We start from the raw sequence: 21692 nt of genomic DNA on the forward strand, positions 1-21692 counted from the left end.
TATATAGGTTTAAGATGGGATGTGATAAGTCGTATGATATTTGTTTCTCTTGATTCCTACCCGAAGATTGATCCGTCTTTAGGTTTCGAAGTATGATGGAGGTGAAGATTCGCAATCGGTTGAAGGGAAGACAGTTCGTTGTGTTGAGGTGGAAATGAGTGTGAAAGTAGATGTTCCCCGTGTCGATATCGGTACGTGTATTCTTTCTTCTCGGTATGATGGTTGTCAGAGACTAGGGAAATATTCATTCCGTTCATGTCCAAAAACCGTGCTCTTGACCAGACTGACTTCTCGACAGTTGTAATGCAGATAACAATTAAGGGGGAACGAACAATATATTGACACTATCCTTTTTCGTACACATAGCCGATGAGTTTGCGAAAAAGAACTACTGTTGCTGGAGGAACTTGTGGTTCTCGGTAGCGAAAGAGTATTTTGCGAAAAAAAACTATCGCAACCGACCTCCTTCATTCAGTACACCGCTTTAAAGGGGCAGTTGATCAAGCAAATCGATATAGCAACCATATCCATTATCCTCCTTTTTCGCTAGGGCAAAACATAGCGACATCCAAACGAAGGGAGCCGCTTTGTAACTCCCTTCTGATCCTGTCAAGTGAGTGAAGCATATTGAAGTATCATGCAAAAGTTGCAAGATAAGTTTCGTAATGTAAGCATTGTGAAAGATTGTCTATCGTTCCCCTTTCCGGAGAAAGAAAATGATAGTGTCACAACCGAGAGATAATTCCGGAAGCATAGATGAATAATAAAATCATGGCTTGTGGATGCTATGATGTTTTTCTACCTTACTAGCTCTGCTTAGTTGGCTAGCGACCCATTTTTTGGGTTTGACTGAGCTGAGCTGGACAGAATTTCTCCGTAGGAATTTTTGTGTTTGTATATCGTCATGCTGTCCTGGGCGTATATCAATTGTTGACGATAGTCAGTATTTCTTATTCCTCTAGGCGCAGCAAGGCTGCTTTTTCGCGAGTTAAGGACGGCGCCAATATTTCTAACATCTTCCAACAGGCGAAGCTAGACGACAGAGAAAACAGACGCTGAATTTGCGGATTACCGCAGGTAGCATTGTTCCCACGACGGCGTCAAAGGTCACGATACCCACATGAGTATCGATACTTTTTTCGAGGACAGCCAAGATCACTGTTCGCATTGAGGAAGCTTATGCTGAGTGATCGTTTGCCTTGGTTTTGCTTTGATTGAGAAATTTGCAATTTCGACCCCATCCGGGGTATCCGAGAGCAACCAGAATTGATAATTTCTCCATACTCTCTCCACAAACTGAATTTTGCGGAGTTCTCAGATTCTCCTAAGTTAGTAAGAAATGAACTCCAGTCTACAGCCTCCAGCGAGCGGAGCTGTTCTTATTTGCCAACGCGTAAACATTGATACCTCGGATGACCCCGAGCAAAATCATGCGTAAACCCCATCTTACCAACCACCTTTCTCCACAACAGCTATCACCATCCTTGTTGCTTCGTGTTTGCAGATTGAAATGTGATTTGCCTTAGCTGCCCCATGCCGGTAGATTCCAGACTCCTGGGTGATGATCAATTTCTGAAAGGAAGCTTAGTCTATTCAAGCTTAAGTTGATCTGACAATTACTGTTGCATCAGGAAGAATTTATCCAGCATTGAAGCCAAATGACATATGATCAAGCAAGTAATTGTCAGAAATTTCGGATTTGTACTAAGAAAAAGTATGATTTCGGTGAAACCATTAACCCCGTGGGCAAAAGTACCTGGTATATGCGACCCCGCGGGGATTATTGACACTAAAATCCACATCGACTAATCACGACCCCTGAATAATATCGGCAACAATAAAACTAAATCTAAAAGCTTGCTCAACAATCTCAAGACTAAACAATGGGGAACCGCCCAACTATTCCAAATAAAGTTGGTCTAAAATCTACTTCTCCATTTTCCCCATTCTCTCCATTGTAAATGGTGGAATTACTCTCCCTGGTTCAAGTGTCAAAATGATAACAAAATATTCGCACGAATGAGCTGCGAATCCAGTTCTCATCCACCAAAAATATGTTGCCGCTCATAGATTCCACATTAGCCAACTCGGCAAGTACATAAGATACATCAATACCTCTCCCCAAATGAGTCTGCTTCTCTCTCCCTCATCGGCCTCTCGTCGAACAATAAAATACCAACTTTGTCAAGATTTGCTGCGAACAGCAAAACCGCCAATATGCCGTCCGCTTTCTTCAAAAATTACCGCGTCTATCTCCTGACGGCCGTGGCTTACATGGGATCGTTACTTTTCGGTACGTTATCCCTTCTTTCTGGATAATATCCCCTGATAAATCCTTTCCGTGTCGGCTCAATGATTTTAAACTTTTGTGCCATAACGCCAAGACCAATCAAGATGATTGAACATGACTGACATATGATGGCTTATGCAGGTTACGATACCGGTGTCATGGGATCGGTATTGGCTCTCGCAAGTTTCAGAGAAGATTTCGGATTACCGCCTGATTCGAAGGGATTTGGTGGATCCAAAAATGCACAGGTTTCTTCGAATGTTGTCTCTTTGCTTACGGCTGGTTGTTTTTTCGGTTCCATCGCTGCCGCTTTCTGCAATGATCGATTTGGAAGAAAACACTCTCTCATGGGATTTAGCTTTATTTTCCTCATTGGCGCCGCTGTTCAAACTAGCGCTAGCCATAGTATTGGACAAATCTATGCTGGTCGTGTTATTGCTGGTTTGGGAGTTGGTGGAATGTCCTCCATTACTCCTGTTTTCGTCGCAGAAAATGCTCCTCCCGCCATTAGAGGACGAATCACTGGAATGTTCCAAGAGTTCTTGGTACTTGGTTCTACCTTTGCTTACTGGTTGAATTACGGTGTTGCATTACACATCCCTAAATCTACTAAGCAATGGAGAATTCCAGTCGCTATTCAACTTATTCCGGGTGGATTTCTCTTAATCGGTCTATTTTTCTTGAAGGAATCTCCAAGATGGCTTGCTAAGCAAGGTCGATATGAGGAAGCCACTGCTTCCATGGCTTGGACTAGATGCACTTCAACTGAAGATGAAGAAATCATGCAAGAAATCGCGGAGATTCGTGCATCCATTGAGGAGGAAATGGCTGCAACTGAAGGACTCACCTGGAAAGAGTGTATCGCACCAGCCAACAGATTCAGATTCTTTTCAGCTTTCTGCCTCATGTTCTGGCAACAATTCTCCGGAACCAATTCTATTGGATACTACGCACCGCAAATCTTCCAAACCATTGGTATCTCAGCTGCTAATACCGCTTTGTTCGCAACCGGTATCTATGGTACTGTGAAGGTCATCACCACTGGTATCTTCTTACTCACTGGTATTGATACTTTGGGTCGTCGCAAGTCTCTCATCTTCGGTGCCGCATGGATGATGGCCATGATGTTCATTCTCTCAGCCGTCCTCGTTACCCACCCACCTGACACCAACGCTACTACTGTCGCCCCAGCATCAATCGCCATGGTTGTAATGATTTACCTTTTCGTCATCGGTTATTCCGCATCATGGGGACCTATTCCATGGGTTTACGTATCTGAGATTTTCCCCACTCGTCTACGTTCTTACGGTGTTGGTCTCGCTGCTTCTACCCAATGGTTGTGCAACTTTTCCATTACGGAGATTACACCAATTGCCGTTTCAAACATTGGATGGAGAACATTTTTGATGTTCGGATTCTTCTGTTTTGGAATGTGTGTATGGTCATTCTTCATCATTAAGGAAACGAAGGGCAAGACATTGGAAGAGTTAGATATTCTCTTCGGAGCTGTCAACGCCGAGCAAAGAGCTCAGGACGTAGAGGCAGTGCTCCATTCAAAGAAGGACATTGTTCATCATGAGGGTGACGAGTCAGTAGGAAGCAAGGCTGGCACTATTAGAGTTGAGGACACTCCTGAGAAGACTACCTAGATGGGATAATGATTTGGTTATATTTATGATATATGTTATATATAGACTCCGACCTCTGCTTGCCTTACAATTGGCCGCGGTACTGTCGATGGGACTTTGATAGATGAATGAACGGCAGATTAATGATAATAAAACATATCTTTTGGAAATACTGAGTGCAATTTATCTCTGTGTTGTGTTTGAGCAATGACTTAGGATCGAGTCTGCCTTAAGTTCGTAACTAGACCACAAAGAAGGAAAATTTGAAATATTCAAATATAGTACTTTACTCCGAGCTACTCCCCGAAGTATATTCATAGATGTCGATTTAATCTTCCCCGTGGTTCCCTCAAACTTTCGATGATGAAATCTTCCGAAACATTCAATTCGATCAAAATCACCATCTTCATGAAACCTAGTGATGGACAAGTGTTGAGAAGAGATACTACTGGAAGATATTCAGTTTGCCAGTATCATGTGATATCTAGCGACACTCAATTTCATTCCTTTCCTCATTGAATTCCGGAGGAACGATTTGTGGGAAGTGTGAAAACAAATATCAAACATCACTCTTGGAACGTATTCAAAATCATGAAGCCGTCATCATCATTCATCATCACTACTCGCTTTGATCCACATTATCTAAATTTTGACAGAGTTCATCAATCGTCAAGGATTGGTTCAAGAGAGTCCATGAAGAATGAATCTAAGTGAATAAAACAATTCCACCATACACTAAATTGTCAAAATCCCACCCCCTCTCAAATTTCAAGAGGTGAGGCCAAACCTTTCGGAGCTGAGAGCTTTGGTGGCCAACTCCAGGCATTCTACCATCAACCCATATTTGAACTACCTGTGTATGCAAATTGGTTTATTTATCGGCCTCGATATTCGAGACGGAAAAGATACACTTTGAGGAAGGCGTATCAGTCGTGATTTCTATCATATGGGAGAGGAATATGTAAAATATGTAAATATGTAAAGACGTGTCATTGAGAATTGCGAATTGTGTTTCTTGGACTTATCATCTTCTCTTTCTCTTTCTTCTATGTGGAATCTTGATGTACTAATTAACCCTGCCTGGCGAAGTCAGTCCAAAGTAACATATTGGTTCATTCTACAAGCCCAGTCGATATTTCTGTAGACTTGGATTATTTCCACACGGTTATCTTTTCACAAAATTGAGCTGCCAGATTCTGTCTTGTCTAGCTTTCGAAGAACCACTAGGTCAATGGAATAGCCCCTGTTTTGCTGCAAAACTACCAATCACTAATACCGCAACCATAGCCTTCTATCTCCAATTTTTGTGTTACTTGTATTCTACCACTCCTTTTGCTTTCAAAATGAGATAGATATATGTATTCAGAGACTGACCACAAGAGCGATGACAAAGAACTGAAAAATATACGCACTACAAGGCTGGGAGTCAACTTATCTATATTTGATATTATCGTGCGAAAACAATTGTCATACTGACATGTTTAAATTTGGAAGCGGAATCTAACATGAAGTTGCTCTTCGCTTTGAGTGAGTATCACCATTAGCATTTATTTTCCACATCGCGGTATGAACATTCCTTCATTATGATTTACTTTTGATAATCCAATAATAATTGTGATGAATGAAGCGAGCATTGATTCCCACTCATTTTTGGAATTCCATATGTAAGCTTGTGGTTGACAGCACAGAATGACATGTATTCAACCCCTTTATTCACGCACGAACAATATCGTCATATATAGATCATCTATAGACACTTTGCATGCATATAAGACCAATATATATACAAACCTTCCATATTTATAAGATTCACATGTTCACCGCCTTGGGCTCTTCCAAATCTAGAAATATACCAACAAATAAAATTCTCGTATTCTGCCTCGAAGGATTTTAACCTCACTTGGTACTACGTACAATAATTTTTTAACAGTGGAGTCAGCTTATATGTCCAACACTGCGCCATCGATTGATGAGAGGAGTTTGTTTCATGTTATACAAGGACAAATCACATTTGTTTATTCTAAAAATGCTGGTACATGAGTGAGAAATTGTGTTACATCCACCGACAAACATGTGTTTTCACAATCCCATGATATTAGCGAAGACCCACTTTGGGGGTTATATTATGGGTGTGCATTGCGATGTGATTATTGTTCCGTTGTTGTTATTGGTTCAATCATATTTAAGCAATGAACTGTGGAGGACATGCCAGTGAAAATCCTCTGTAGAATAACTGAATTATCAGACCAAAATTCACATATAGCCAAGCATCCTGGCTCTTTGCAAACGCCATCCATCGAGCCAAGATCATAATATACCTCTAAATGATCCTACTACCACTTTGTAGATTCACAATAGAAGATTCTTCGGTGAGAAGTGCGAATGAACGAATCAACATCAGGAGCAAATTTGTCATACCTTCCATCCCCCTCTTTGACATCGGCACTTACCCAAGCCAACCTCGGAGATACCCATATCAAATTTCCTTGAGTTCCCTCCGAGCTAAAATTAACGGATCTGAAATGCTCTCTCTGGGGTAATTCGCGTTGTGCAATTGGTCCAGAGGATTCTCTTTAGTAATTTGTAGAGAACCAATACCCATATTCACATACAAGTCGTTGAATCCATCATCCTGTCTGCCATGAAGCATCTCGATTCTGACACATCGTGGAGAGATCGCGGCTCATTCACTTGAAGTGAGCCTGTAAGAAAAACGCCTAATGCCAATCTTTATTGTTTATTTAAGTCTTCGATCGAACCTCGACTTGAAGATTTCCTCTATCCTTCAACAACCTCAAGCACATTCCTTTTGATAAGTGTCTCTCCTCCTCTTTGACTTAGATCGGTGTCTGTTTATCTTCGTACCTTTTGTACATCACTTTCCTTCATACAAACACACACTCCTTTAGTACAGCAGCGCTTTACTATCTTTCAACATGCAATCTCTTGCAGTTTCGGTCCTTTGCGCCTTTTCATGTTTGGCATCAGTGACTAATGGTTACAAATTGGTTCATAATTACGACCATACCAACTGGTTCACTTCCTTCGTCTATGAGAATGTGAGTATTCCTAAGACTACCTTCGATCTAAGAATGGCAACTAACTCACATCTAGCTCCCTGACCCAACCAATGGAAACGTCAACTATGTCTCTCTTGCTGATGCTCAGAAGCTTGGCTTGACCAAGGTCATCGGTAATCAAGTTTACATGGGCGTTGACAATACTACTGTTCTCTCTGACAAAGTCAATGGAAAGCGCAATAGCATTTGGGTTGAATCTGTTGATGAGTTCACTCATGGTGTCCTTATTGGTGACTTCGCACACATGCCCGGTAGTGATTGTGGAACCTGGCCTGGTTTGTAAGTGTTGACTCGTCTGCTACTTCCCCAATGAGAATTAGCCGCTAAAAATTTCGCTAGCTGGACAATCAGAAATGGTGACGGTCCTTATGGTGAAATCGATATCCTCGAAGGATCCAACGATATCACTCAAGCCTTCATTTCTCTCCACACCGAGAACGCCTGCACCTTCAATTCTCCCAAGTCCGCCGAGCTTGGAAGTGTCAACAACGGTAACACCGACTGTCAATTGTCCAATGGCGCGGGATGTTCTGTTGAATCAACCGCCAACTCCTACGGTACCCCTTTCAACAAGAATGGAGGTGGTATCTATGCTATGCAATGGACCTCTACATTTATCCGAGTCTGGTTTTTCGCACGCAGCAAGATCCCCGCCGATATCACTGCTGGTACTCCAGACCCAACAAAGTGGGGAACCCCTACCGCAAACTTCGATAGTGCGAATGGTGGTTGTGATATCGATGCTAATTTCCCTGCTCAGACAGTCGTAAGTGTTATTCTTTTATTTCTGCATTTCATTGCCCACATTCATCTCTGTTCCCATCAAACTAACTCCCACCCTAGTACTTCGACACCACTTTCTGCGGCGCCGGAGCCGGTGGCCAAGCTTGGTCCGACTGGTCTGACTGCCCCGCTAAGACCGGCTACTCCACCTGTCAAGAATACGTCGCCAAGGTTCCCCACGCCTTCGACGACGCATATTGGCTTGTCAACTCTGTCAAGATCTACCAGTAGACTTGACTATTCGTTCTTCTCTTCTCCCTCTTTGTTTGTCTACTTGCATTCATCTTCGTCTTCGTCCCATACATCGCGCGACCCTCCAACTTTAGGATTTTTAGCATACTGGTATTGGTTATGGGTATGATTTGTATAAACAGGATAAAATCATTAAGATGTATAAAAGTAAGATGGGAGTCGAGAATTTTCTTTTCATTCAAACAAAAGCTGTGATTTTTAATGCATTGCATTGCACGGATTTCTGATGGGTTTATGGTGTTATTATGTTCATAAGGGAGGGCGGGTTGGTTTCTACTTCTGTGACTTCTAAGATGTGTTCTTTTTGATCGCATCGTGAAGGTCGGTTGATAGTTAATTGTGTTCTGCTTCTCACGCTCTATATTGCCAAAATCTGATTGTGATACCATGTGATGTGATGTGATGGCGCCGTACCTGATTCTTGTTTATTTGGATGCTAGTTAGGCCAAAGTTGAAATTCCAGTAAGATCTTGTAACTTCAACGCATTATCACAAGATTGCAAAGAGCTCGAAGTTCGGATACAAGTAGGCATTTCAGCTTTCTACTTCCCTCGCACTTGCTAAAGAAAGAAGTCAACATGTGCACTTGCTGTACAAAGAGCCATTTATTGCATTCATTCAGTAATTAACCTACCAAGTATTTGGAAAATCCTATTGGTCGTCCTCTACTTTTACATCATGCTTTTCCAGTCGATCCAATTATATCCATTTGGTGTTCAATCAATTCCTGGATCAAACTGGTTCCCTTCTCCATAAGTTCCGTCAAAGGAACTTTCCCTGTATTTTCTGCTACATATTTATTATACGTATTCAAAACCAAATCGTTTAGATTGCACCTTGTCATACCCCCCTTGATACAGCCTCTCATCGTATCGTCTGGGAATGTATTCGTGCCGTGAAGAACTAGCCTTACTCGACCATTTGTCGCTTTTCTTATACTCTCGAGTCTGGGAACCGATGTTAGCCTGCAACAATACCAATGCAAATGTATTTCAAAGAACCATCCTGCACATACCTATCAAAATCCAGCTTAATGTTTTCCACTCCGCCATAATTCCCGTGCACATTTCCAAAAGCCGGCGCCAAGAAATCTACTCCCGTGTCTACAAACCCGAGCGCCTCTTCAGGAGTTGTCAACAAGCCCTCTAAATCCCCCGTATCCTTCACACCGTCCTCGCCCCCATTAATCCTACCACATTCCGCCTCAACCGCTATGCCTTTCTCTCGTAATATCTTTGTCAATTTAGTTGTTTTGGCTAGATTCTCTTCTTTGTCATAATGCGACATGTCGACCATTATACTATCGAAGAGTCCCATATCTGCAGCGGCAAGAATTTCATCTTCAGATTGTGCATGGTCCATGTGTAGAACTATGGGGACGGTGGCGGTGCGACAGGCGGCGGCTGCGAGGTGGATTAAGAGGGGTGAGTAGTGGAGGGACCAGGGAAAGAGGAGGATTTGTGCGGGGGAACGTTTGCGTTCTGCGGCTCTGACGACGGCGGTTATAGTTTCGAGATTGTACTGAAGATGAGACATGAGTGTTTTGTTTTGAGAGGGATAGAGGAGTGAACTTTACTCACGGAAACTACTCCTACAACACCATATCCGCCATCCTCTGCTGCTTGAAGCATGCGGATTGCTTTGTTATCTTGCATTGATTTTGCCATTGTACAAGCTCTTGTTTGAGATATGAATATGAATATGAGAAAGGCTAACGCTATGCAACGGAAAACAAAAGCAATATGGGAAAATACTTAGGATGTAGCTACATTATCAATTGAGATTGCTCTTCTGGTACAACATAAATGATATGACGACGATTGAACGAACAGTGGAGTTTCTTCGGTGGGGCTTATCCCGAGCTGTTCCGATGTGGTGGGGGAATTCATACCCCGCGAAAGTAAAAGTATTCGGAATACCTTCCTATTTATTGAGCTGACAAGAAGCATGAAGCCTCATGAGATTGAAGACTGCAAATACCTACCTATAAATTGCTCTTCTTTTAAGGATGAGAAACGCAGGACGAAATGAAGTATCTCGGATGCGCGAGGTGCATGTGAGCAGTACCATCTTCAGCTACCTTGACTAGCAGTCATGTTAATTTAGGTGCTTATCTTGTCTGCAGTAGCCATGCTCCAACGGCTTCAGGATGCTTGACTCTAGAATCTGCCGTACTCTAATCTGCCGAAATTTCTTGCGGTGGTCAATAGTGACGGGCGGGAAAATACACGAGGAAGAGATATGAGAATTACTCTAGAGAGTCTGATCATGATCATCTGCCGGCAAGAGGATGAACGGTCGGTTTATGTGTTATCTGAGGGTGTCTTTATTCGTCAATGAGTCTGATGTCTGCACAGATGAAGCCTCCAAGATACCAGATGAGAGTTGGTAGCATTTTACGACGTATCGATCATGACTCGCCTTGGATATCGAGGGCAAAACAAGAAAAGTAAATGTAGTATGTCGTCAATTTTATCGAAACTCATCATTGTGGAGTTTGGTAGTGAATCAAATGCAGATCTATAGATGCACTGTAGGGAAAACCCAGAATGCCTTTGAGAGACAAAGATATGCAGACAAACGATCTGTGCTCGATCGACAGAGCTATGATTTCGTGCGTGCCTAACTTTCCTGATCTGCCATTAAACGTGTAAATTTTGCCACGATTGTCCCGCAGCTCTATTAGTCTGGTCCAAATCGCTTCTTTGTGTAGTCCATGCCTCTATGGTGAGCCAGATTGAGACTTAGGTGGGAGAAACCTCTGGTAGATCCTGGAGGCTGGTGGGTGGTTTGGGAACATTTCGTCGTTGAACATATGGAAATGACAGAGAAAGAATGGTACACGAAATGTATATCAGATGTGGTACACCATTGTTAGAAGCTGGCAAGATATTGTGCACAAGTACGCCGAAGCAGGAGGCAGAGAGAGAAGAAGAAACTTGAGTCAAGAAGAAACAGACGGTATTCGCCTCGATGGCTCGGATGTTAACATTTCCAAAGATCGTCATGCTGACGTGTGAGTATAAGCTCGCATGTACATGAAGCTCAAGAGAAAGAAAAATAGCTTTTCGGTTTGAATGAATGTGTATACGCAAACAAGTCGATCTTTGAGAACTATTGACACGCCACTAACTTGGCGTGTTTGTACTTGAGTAAACTTTTGAGATAAAGATAGAAACTTATCAATACCGGTATTCAACGGTACCTGTCTCTTGCCAAGACATATCAGCAATGAAATGCTCTGAATAAAGTAAAGGCATACGAATCTGAACCCTAAGATAGATAGATCCTTTAGCTGTTTCATGACTTGGCGAATGGGTTCTATGATCTAAAGTATTGAATAAAGATTCAGAAAGATACTAGACAGGATTTTCAACTTCGAGAGTGTCCGTGGGTAAAGAACACCCACTTGCCAGTGGCTATGTGGCTGACGGATAAAATACAGCAAGATAATGTCCAGCATCTGGCATGAGAATCTGAACCAGGAAAACTCTACAGTTGAAGTTGTCAGATAACTTGGCATCATTAAGTCTTGAAGGATGAAGGAGGCGAAGGCGAGATGGAATCGATGTCAGAATAGTACATGCCCAATTCTTGACTAAATGGCTGACAAGTATGCCTTCGACTGTCAAACCAGGGCGAGTTTATTAGTCTATGAAGTAATCTTTACCACCATACCAACTCCACACTTGCTCTCTGTTGAACATAATTTCTTTACAATCCACGTTACTTATTTCCTCTCCCCTTTCTCATGAATGGCACCATTCACAGCTCGGCAGCTAAATCGAGTTCAACTCGCTTCTAGCAAAAGCAACATAAACTTCTAAATGAAAGGAGGTTGTATATGTGGGGAAATCAGGGGTTCACTTCGTCTCAGATATTGAAAAGCTTACGCGGACATCCCAACGCACAAGCCATAGAACGGTCATCCCTTCTGTTGTCATCACCAACTTCTAAAGCCTATTCATCTTAACCTACCGTCCCAGATCTCCGTTACCATACGAATTAGTACAATCGTCCCACATAAACAGATTAATTGTGAGAGTCTAGGAGAATTAGTAGATTGATCCCCGCGACTTGTGGTCCTTGAAGTGAATTTTCTTGAAAATCACCTTGCACGACTTTCGACTGAGCTCATGGAGTCTAGAACTTCTTGAAATTTATGACGAGAGACAGATGATTACAGGCTTCAACGGCGCGAAGTTGAAACGTCCTTTTTGAATGGAAGTATACACGCGTGAATCCTTGGCGATCCGCTGGTGATATTTCCCCTGATCATTTTGTTTACATGCAGGTAGGAGCGATCATTACAACGTATGGCATAAGCTAAAACTTAGATACTGATTTAGAGGATAATTCTAGACGCCATGCTTTGTTTACATCATGAGAGGGTTCGATGGTAACATCACAACCTAGACTATCTTTATTGTTTGAATGACATGGCAAATTGTCTGACAGCTTACACATAAGGGTGAAGCTGTTTGGTCTCACAACTAATCTATCTTCGCGGTTCTACATATATTTGCTCCAAGTGTTTTGCAAGAATGTTCCGTAGAAATTAAGGTGAGAGCTAATGAAACAAGGTTCATCTGGACATTAATTTATCTGCAGAGCTACAGGCGCAGGGCTCAAACAACAAGCTTATCCCTGAATTTTGCAATTGGATAGCTTTTTGTTATGGATACGCTAGCGCTAACATCTTATAGCACACCCCAGATTGAGTAGATTGACGTTACCTTTTGCTTTTGGGATACATACCGGACCCTCATGTATATTCAATAACTCATTAGCGCGCATATTGGTCACCTTGTGGGGTGGGTAAGAAGGCATCTTCCGGTCAGTCAGTCAAGAAACATCAGTGACTTTGTGAATGCCGGTTCATCACTTGCTTCCTGTTCCCTTCCATTAACTATATCGTGGAGGAACGCAGACCCATTGGCAGGGGTTTGACAGTATTTTCTGAAACAATTGTCTGCCAGTATCATTGAACCCCTATACTTGAATTGGGTGATGATTACCACCAAGTAGATGTCGGCAAGATGGATATAAAGGATGTGTGAATCCCACGTTATTTTTAAAAACCAGTCTTAGAGCATCCAGTCTTTTCAAGCTTCATTCTTCTCTTTCACATCTTCAGCTCCAGGTCTGAGCCTTTTCAACAACCCTTCATATCACTCTCTTAAAAAAAAAACTTTTTCAACTTTTTCTCAACCAACTTCCTCTTACCAACCACATTTCAAGGTTTTCAAATTTTAACAAATCATCAAAATGCATTTCTCAAAGATTATCGCTGCTGCTTTCCTCGCCGCTCCCCTGGTAGCTGGCCAATCCTCTGCTTTCGGTGGAGCTGCCCCAACTGGTACAGGTGAGATTGGATCCCGCCCTACCGGTGGTGCTGGTGGATTTGGCGGTGCTTCCCCATCTGGCGGTTTCGCCATGGCTTCCGGCGGAGCTGGAGGACGTGGAGGACACCACAGTGGTGGTGCTCAACCAACTGGTTCATCAAACTTCGGAAACAGCAAGGCGCAACAGTCCGGCGTTGCTCAAGCTTCCGGCAAGGGTGGCCGCAAGGGTGGAAAGGGTGGAAAGGGAGGCGCTTCTGGAAGTGGCTTCGGTGGTGCATCAAAGACTGGTTCCTCTGGAGCTAAGGCCACTGGAGGTGCTAAGGCTTCCGGTCATCAAAGACGTCAACAAAGCAGTGCTGCCTCTGCACCAGGTGGAGAGATGCAACAACCAACTGGCTCCGCCGGTGGCTCCAAGCCAACTGGAGCTCGTCCATCCGGTGCTGCTCAAGCATCAGGTGGATTCGGAGGTCACAGTGGAGGTCACAACGGTGGCCACGGACACAGCAGTCAAGGAGGTGCTTCCCCAACTGGCGCCAAGTTCCGTAACTTCAAAGCTAAGCCATCTGGTACTTTCTCCCAAGGTGGTGCTAGACCAACTGGTGGATTCGGTGGCAAACAAGGTGGTGCCTCCCCATCCGGAGGATTCCGCGGTCAACAAGGTGGTGCCTCCCCATCTGGAGGATTCGGTGGAAACCAAGGCGGTTTCCCATCTAGCTTCCCATCCGGAGCTGCTCCATCAGGATTCGGAGGTGCTTCCCCATCTGGCTTCGCATCCGGCTCTGCTGCCGCTCCTCAACCTACATCTTAAGTAGTTCTATGATTGCATGTTTTATGCATGACTTATTGTTTTTACGAGATTGTTAGTTTTTGGCGATGTTCAAAAGATTTGTATATGTTATTGGTATTAGGGGTATTGGTGGGACCCGAGACAGCACACCCACTGTGTTCTTTCTTTTCGTGCTATTGGCTCTGGGAGCATTTTTGTGTATATCTTGGATGGCTCTGTATATTAGAGTGATTTCGATGAATTTGATCTTCGATCCTTTTCAAACTTCTTTTGCATTTCGTGATTCTGTGGTGATCCTTTTGTCCTAAAATTTATTTCTCAAGTGAGGCCGAAGATAAGCCACTCACTAAAGAATGCCATTCAAGTTCGGGCTCGATGTTCAAAAACTTGGACTGTGTTTGACTTGACTCGTTCGTCGTGCCCGTGAGTGAGGCGAAAGCAGGAACGTATTTGTGCTGATCGATTAGTGATTTGTGACACCTAGATATAGCTCTTTGCTACTTGAATTCTCTATATCTTCAGACAGTTTCTGATACGATTTTACAGACCGCAGAGTATGTGTGGAAAATAATGGTAATCGGTATATAAAACCGAAGTTGCCGTAAAAATGATCCATGAGATGGTCAGCCACATGCCCATGAGGTCTGTTACGAGCCACATTTCATAAGCCACACACTGTATTCAACGGCTTCTCTAGGATTATTTATTTACAGTAATACATCATTTATGTACCACATGTGTATCGTCACGATTATTCCCTCAATCTAAGACTTTGGCTCGTGAAATCGACCAGGAATAGGATGGGTAGAAGAAAAAATACTTTTTGATATGCTTCATATCTAGTTGTTTTGAAGCCACATTGGCTTCCAAGTGGTTCACCCCCGTTCTCTCCAAGCAAAATATATGTTCCTTTCTGAAGACTCTCTTTGCCAAAATTGAAAAAGAAAAGACGTGGGCTTAAGAATCATCCGATAGTCTTGAATCTTTGTTCTTAAGGAGGCTGCAAAAGAAAGCTCTTTCATGGTCCTTCCTAAAGTATGGTGTGTCCTACTCAGGTGGAAACAAAGGATTTACTTTTCTCTCAAGGAATGAACAAATTGCACGGCATATGATGTATTGTTTTCGTCACAAGCTAATTCATTTCTGAATTGCTCACAAATGGAAATTCCAACTTCGTACCAGATCCTTATATCACGATTTCACGACTTTCTCGCCGACATACATCGAGGGGGTACATGTCGTCGATAGTGCTTATTTACTGAACATTATTAACATATAGCTACAATAAACATTGTCTAGAAGTAGCCATAAGTATGGTTGCCAAGAATCCCCTCACAAACTGGGATCCCAAGTTTGGAAGATTCCACAGCATTTGGTCCACTCAGGCTGGTACGGAATGGGCCAATAAATATGGAGTTTTGCCGGAGGTTATGGACCCGACACAACTCTTTTTTCCTTATAAAAAGTCGGGTGTGTATTTCATCTCTTGCTCAATGTGGCATAATTAATCGGCCTTAGCTTTGACACCAAACGCACTTGATAACCAGCAATTGAAGGCTGAAAGGAAGAATCATCAGAAGTGGATTTTGTCTGGATATTGGCCCGAACTCTTGGAAGAAATCGGAGCATATCCTTATCCTTTAAACTATTTACCAACTCTTACCAACCCTATTGAGTAATTGGTCTTTTCTTATACTGATTTATTAATAACTTATTCTGCCGTTGCACTCGCGAGACATGTTACTCACAGTGCAGCATTTTCTCTGGGAGATATGGATACTGGGGAAAACATGTCTAATCATTCTCTAGTCCACTTTTCGAGATAAATCAATGGCAGCCTCGTCACACGCTAGAGACATGGCCAGTGATTCAGATGGATTTTCCACAGCACAAACCATTCTTCCCTATAGAGCCAGACAATACTGGGGTATGGACGGCAGATAATCCTGCCGTCTGGCGACGTTTAGACCCGATTTTGAGATTGTGTACTAGATTCTTGCACCATTCTGCGGCCACATGCTGGGTATGTGTTATAATTCTCACAATCATCAGCTTTTGTATGAGTACCTATGGTTGACTCCATAGCTTGATGGTTTCTATTTCGGAGATCGTACGGATGTTCCTGAACGTTTCGATCGTCGTCCTGCTTGGCAGAAGATGGAACAGGGACCCTTGAAGTTCTTTCACAAACGGAATCCTGAGCTTCGAAGTAGTGCTCAAACAACAGAAAAAACAGAAGAGTTGAAGAGAATAATGCGAGAAAGAGTTCAATTTGGTATTGGTTCCTCCTTCCTCATACCCTGGGATAGGAGAACACCAAATGGATCTGGTTTGGGTTGGGAAGGCTTCACTATTGTATCTACCGAGCGGAAGAACAAAGATCTTGAGTTCTACACGGAAAACAAAGCTTGGATTGAAATATCCCTCGAACTGCTTTTACCTTTGTTCAGGAATGATCTGTCACCAATAGAGAGATTATCTTGCCAATTCTATATTGCCTCGACTCTTATGCATGAGTTCGCAGTAAAACTCGTTCTCCCAATTCGTAGGGTAAGCGCTAACAGTATTCTAGCACGCATTGAACCAACTTCAAGATCCTCCAATGGGGCGAACCATTGTACGAAATGAGCCGGCATACGGTGGCGATGTGAATGGTAATGGTGCTGAGGTGTTTTGCGAGTAAGCTTGATTGGGTTATTACATCCTTTGCTTCTGCTACCTAATTCTGTTCCTCGATCTCGAACTCCACTTTCATGCTTTATCATGTACAATAATCTTACTCCCATTCCAGTGTAGCTCTAGCCCTCTAGTCCCCTATTTCCTTCCCTCCCTCCCAAAAAGCTATTCTTCGATAGGCAGGACTGACTTTCTGGTCTTGTAGGTTAGGCTATTCATTTGTCAAAGGGGTTAGCTAAGAACTCTAGTTTCCAAAAATCCCCAAGGCATAATAACTGACCACTCGTATAGCTCCTCGGTGCAATGCCAAAAATTCTTAATCCTGGAATTATTGTTGGTGCTCCAGCAGTAGCTTTATTACTCAGCAAAGAGATTCCCGCGCGTAAATATGATAAGGGAATATTCTTGCACGAAGCTGGTGAGCATTTCGCACAATATGAGGAGACGAATAAACTTGTACCCATTGTATCGAAGTATTACGAGTTCATACATAGTGACGAATTTTGGGATCAAATGGCTACAAACTTTGGCGTGTCTATAATAGCACCTACACCAGCTCCAGTTGTTGTTATCGAACCAGACCCCTCACGCCCGGAGTTGTCGAGTTATATCTTCAACAATTCCCAAAGAAAGTGGATGTATGAAGTGCAAGCTGTAAAATCGAATGCTCAACTACTCTCATCATTAAATCCAGAACAGAGAAAGGCTTATGACGTCGCGTTAGTACAGAGAGACAATGAGTTCAACAAGTTAAGAAGAGTGCAATACCTTAATATGCGGGATAATACAGTAAGAAGTGTCGACGAATGTGACAGTGCGCTTGAACGTTACTTTAAACAAAGCCCCGGTGAACTCTCAGATTCTGAGATACTTCGACTGCTTCGTTGCTTTGCCGACAATCTAAAGCGCGAGGCCGACCAAGAGACACAATGCTCTATTGACTTCATGGCAGAAGCCGACTTGAAATCCCCAAACAATGTTGACTTTGGGCAAAGATTGTTAAATACAAACCGGGTGGCGAGAAAAATGGTCGCCAAAGCAAGCGCAGACTGTGATCGAGTTGGTGTAGCTACACTTGGACCGGACTTTCATGAGATACGTGCGAAATTCGATAGATCCTTGTACATGTTGCAAGCTGTCAATTTCATTCTTGTCCAACAAGTGAAGCCAGATAAAAACGAAACCTACGAAGAGGTAATTGATCGAGTTGGAAATGCTATGGACTATGAAGGACTTGAACGTTTACAATCAAGTGATGCACAGGATGAAATGTTACAGTTAGAATCACAAGAAACAATAACGACCCAAGCCATGAACGCATACCAGAAGCATGACTACGACGAATGCCATCGACTTGGGAGAGTATTGTTATCTCAATTCGATCTGGAAGGATATGCTCAAGGAATAGGAATGGTTCTGATAGCTATGCATCCTGGAGAGATCAGACGCAGGTGGTGCTCCCGGCAAGGGCTCTACGTTCTCAATATCATGGCTAAATCAAACGCGACGCCTTTCCTAGAACTATGGGTAGAAGTTGCAACGCAGGTCCATGATTCAATTGAGGATCTAGCTGTGAATACCGGTATTGGGGATGCTTTATGTGTATTAGGAATTGATTGAAATTCCTCATTTGAAACTAGTTGGTCAAGAAAGGCAGGAACCATCACAGTAATGAATTCGCATCGTTGAGAACTGATTGCATCATGCTGGGGAAATATACCAATACGACGAGGGTTACTTTGTCATCTTGTCTGACCCCACAAGTTCACAAAACTCTTCTAGCAAGATAGATTATTTATTGAAGAGAGACAGTTTCTCAGACCGACTTCACGTCAAGTTCGAAACATGAAACACCAACACCCCACTATAACCATCAACTTCTCCAAAGCGTTCATGTCACCAAATCATCGAGGAGGTCAAAGCACTAGATATCATGAGCTGTATTTACTTTCTTTGATGGCAATATCTCAGGATATAATTCAACCATGAAATGATGTTTTTAACTTCGTAATGCAACATACCATCTCCCAATTCGCCCAATCCGAATAGCCGTATAAAACGAACCGTGAACGTTTTTATCAGTAGAAGAACTTCATCCGAACTTGAGCGCTCAGGTATCTTGGCATGGAGATAGAGGTCGAGATGGCACATCTTGTGCGTGGCCAGTCGTATATTGTCGCGGGATGGTTTGAGGCCAAATTTGACACTGTCGGCTCGTGTTCATATTTGCTCTTTCTCACTGATCTAAAATTCATCTACTTCTGAATTTCCGAACCTACCTACAGATGAAAATCTCATTTATTTTCCTTTGGTCTGGACTAAGAATTCAAAAATGGATTGATCGGCATATGAAATGCAATGTTAATTTCGCAAAAATTCAATTACTCAAAATTTTTGGGGCTTACTGACCTATTTGAGATTCATTTTATCTGATTGAATATAGCTTTCCTGAAAATTTATGGCATCCCAAGATTATCCACCTGGCTTCGGGGATGAAGAAGTGCAAGGTGGTGGTACAGATTGGTGGGAGGGAAATCAGCTAGATGGCGGAGATGGAGGGCCAGGGCCAGGAAATATGAATGGAGCTACTAATATGGGCAATGGAAATAATATGGGAGTGAACAATAATGGCAATAATGGCAATGGGCCACCTCCTCGCCCTCAAAATTCAAACAGCCCTCCCTCGACCACCAATTCTCCAACTACGACTAGTAGCTATGATTCCGCGATATCTACGAACACTATTACCACCACTACCGCAGCTGCCTCAACTACCTCATCTTCACCATCAGCATCATATATATCCCCTACATCTATAAATACCAATACCACTAGTACAGTCGATACTTCATATTCATCTACATCTTCATCATATTTTTCTACACCTACACCGACAATCACACCTACAAGCTCCAACTCGTCAACATTGCTTGCACCAACAACTTCAATTTCATCCACCACCACAACCACATCCTCTTCTACGATTGACGCGACTCTTATGTCCAACACTGGAGCCGGTACTCAATCCGTCGGTGTCACCATCCTCCCCTCTACAACCTCAATTCAGCACGGCCTGAGCAAAGGCTCCATCGCCGGTATCACCATCGGGTCTCTAGCCCTCTTAGCTCTCATTCTAACAGCAATATGGTATTTCCTCCGCCGCAAGAAGAAGAATAAGCAACACCGGAAAAGCATTGGCGGATTTGGCGTTGCTGAATGGAACGGTAGTGGAATGGGAGGCAATATGACACAAGTTAACGAATCACCTGCCTACGCTGGCAAAATTACTGCTGGGATGGGAGTCCAGAGAATATTGACATGGAATACCATGCGCAGTCTTACTGGTACACATACCCGCGCCAGTAGTTCCATCTCCCAAACTCCTTCGACACCTTCAACAGCATCTCAATCCACACTACAAAATCCTTTCACAGATCAACCCCACTTCTCTTCCTTTTCCTTCCCGTTTTCTCCCGCACAACAACCAAAAACCCCTGATCAACCAACCTCAAATGTAAAGACAGTCGAAGAAGGGCCTCATGAAGATATAGTAGATTTCGGAGACTCGATAGATTGGATACGTAAGCGAGATCGCATGCGAGACAGAGAAAGGAGTGGATTGACAGGTCCAGATCTGGGGAGTGGAATGGGGGAAGGAAAACCAGATTGGAGATATTCGGTTAGAGTTAATGGGGGCGGGAATAATCTTTAATTTGAGGGATTTTATGAAGGATTGAGTTTGGTTTTGTGAAATTTCGTTCAGGGGGCGAAAATTGGGCTTCACTCTTGAGATATGACGTATTGTATTGGAAATATGGGTATGGAAAAGGACGGGTAGAACGGATATAGAAGACTCGAAGATGGAAATGAGATTTAGGTCGCGACTTTGCTGATTATGATTTACCCTCTAGTGCGGGCCATATGTGGGATTAGAATAGATAAGATACAAATGCAGTTTTTGATATTAGAATCCATCGTCGCCCGTGCAGATTTTGATAGATTCGAGTTTGGAGATGTGCAGCAATGAAATCAAATTTACATCCATTGTCCTATCATTTTGGAATACCGTAAGCATCTCATAGAGCTACCCGTATAAGTATTATTATTCGGACCTCCAACGTCACACCCATCCAGATCATCGAAGTTACAAATCAATTCTCTCCAATAGTTCCCTCCCCTCCTTTCCTTCTTCTCCCCTGTCTCTCCTTTCATAAGCTCCCTCTCCACTATCTCCAGTATTCGTACACTCAGTAAAACCATTGTTAGTACTTCCATCATGTGTGATCACAGCACAGAAAACGGCGGATTTGTAATCGGTAGCAATGCTTCCAATAACGATGCGATCCGCACCTGGAGAAGTGGGATCCGAACCAGTATATATTGCACCGTTGGAGAGAATAGGAAACTCAAGATATGGTTTTTTGGCGGCGGGGATGAAGGTGAACTTTTCGTAGTCTGGGCGGAAGGGATTAGTGGTGGAGAAAAGTGGGGGGAGAGGTGGTAATAGCGGAGCTCACCATTATAGGCATGAGGATATTTATCCTTTCCAACTGTTTTCTTTTCAGATGCGAGCAGTAATGCTTGTTTACATGCTGCGTCTATGGCTGTTTGATCATAGGTTGACTCATTATCGCAGTTGCAGCCAGTGGGTTCATCATCTGCGAAATGACATTAGCGTGGTAGTATGTCGAGAGGTTTGAAGAAAGAGTGCTTACAGATGGTTGCCATTGTAGAAGATTAATAGATTCAGATTTGCAGATATCAGAGTGTAGATAAACTAAGAGAGACAGAACATGGGCAGAAAAGAGAGGGTAGTTGAAGAGAAATACAATACTTATACTCTCCCTTCTC

The 21692-nt window shown here is 43.0% G+C and overlaps 7 protein-coding genes across 7 annotated transcripts; 5 read left to right on the forward strand and 2 right to left on the reverse strand.

The window, feature by feature from the left end:
- Positions 1 to 2217: 2217 nt before the first annotated feature.
- Bfra_004398 (putative quinate permease protein) lies at positions 2218 to 3939 on the forward strand (the record flags this gene model as incomplete). Its single annotated transcript, XM_037334803.1, has 2 exons — positions 2218 to 2293; positions 2432 to 3939. 2 exons carry the CDS (start codon positions 2218 to 2220, stop codon positions 3937 to 3939), a joined length of 1584 nt encoding a protein of 527 aa, XP_037193337.1.
- Positions 3940 to 6854: 2915 nt separating this feature from the next.
- Positions 6855 to 8012, forward strand: Bfra_004399 (putative endo beta- protein; the record flags this gene model as incomplete). The annotated part of the gene is made up of 4 exons (XM_037334804.1): positions 6855 to 6977; positions 7033 to 7277; positions 7338 to 7764; positions 7842 to 8012. The coding sequence occupies 4 exons, from the start codon at positions 6855 to 6857 to the stop codon at positions 8010 to 8012; spliced, it is 966 nt and encodes a 321-aa protein (XP_037193338.1).
- A 697-nt stretch (positions 8013 to 8709) lies between these two features.
- On the reverse strand, positions 8710 to 9700 carry Bfra_004400 (putative fructose-bisphosphate aldolase protein; the record flags this gene model as incomplete). The annotated part of the gene is made up of 3 exons (XM_037334805.1): positions 8710 to 8980; positions 9049 to 9554; positions 9614 to 9700. The coding sequence occupies 3 exons, from the start codon at positions 9698 to 9700 to the stop codon at positions 8710 to 8712; spliced, it is 864 nt and encodes a 287-aa protein (XP_037193339.1).
- Positions 9701 to 13301: 3601 nt separating this feature from the next.
- On the forward strand, positions 13302 to 14186 carry Bfra_004401 (uncharacterized protein; the record flags this gene model as incomplete). The annotated part of the gene is made up of 1 exon (XM_037334806.1): positions 13302 to 14186. One exon carries the CDS (start codon positions 13302 to 13304, stop codon positions 14184 to 14186), a length of 885 nt encoding a protein of 294 aa, XP_037193340.1.
- Positions 14187 to 15478: 1292 nt separating this feature from the next.
- Positions 15479 to 18461, forward strand: Bfra_004402 (uncharacterized protein; the record flags this gene model as incomplete). The annotated part of the gene is made up of 7 exons (XM_037334807.1): positions 15479 to 15635; positions 15684 to 15840; positions 15975 to 16188; positions 16251 to 16688; positions 16738 to 16844; positions 17047 to 17071; positions 17133 to 18461. The coding sequence occupies 7 exons, from the start codon at positions 15479 to 15481 to the stop codon at positions 18459 to 18461; spliced, it is 2427 nt and encodes an 808-aa protein (XP_037193341.1).
- An 838-nt stretch (positions 18462 to 19299) lies between these two features.
- Positions 19300 to 20553, forward strand: Bfra_004403 (uncharacterized protein; the record flags this gene model as incomplete). The annotated part of the gene is made up of 1 exon (XM_037334808.1): positions 19300 to 20553. One exon carries the CDS (start codon positions 19300 to 19302, stop codon positions 20551 to 20553), a length of 1254 nt encoding a protein of 417 aa, XP_037193342.1.
- Positions 20554 to 20985: 432 nt separating this feature from the next.
- On the reverse strand, positions 20986 to 21569 carry Bfra_004404 (putative extracellular guanyl-specific ribonuclease protein; the record flags this gene model as incomplete). The annotated part of the gene is made up of 3 exons (XM_037334809.1): positions 20986 to 21296; positions 21359 to 21499; positions 21557 to 21569. 3 exons carry the CDS (start codon positions 21567 to 21569, stop codon positions 20986 to 20988), a joined length of 465 nt encoding a protein of 154 aa, XP_037193343.1.
- Positions 21570 to 21692: the final 123 nt, after the last annotated feature.

The sequence above is a fragment of the Botrytis fragariae genome (genome assembly GCF_013461495.1).
Source record: "Botrytis fragariae strain BVB16 chromosome Unknown tig00000050, whole genome shotgun sequence".
Lineage (NCBI taxonomy): Eukaryota > Fungi > Ascomycota > Leotiomycetes > Helotiales > Sclerotiniaceae > Botrytis > Botrytis fragariae.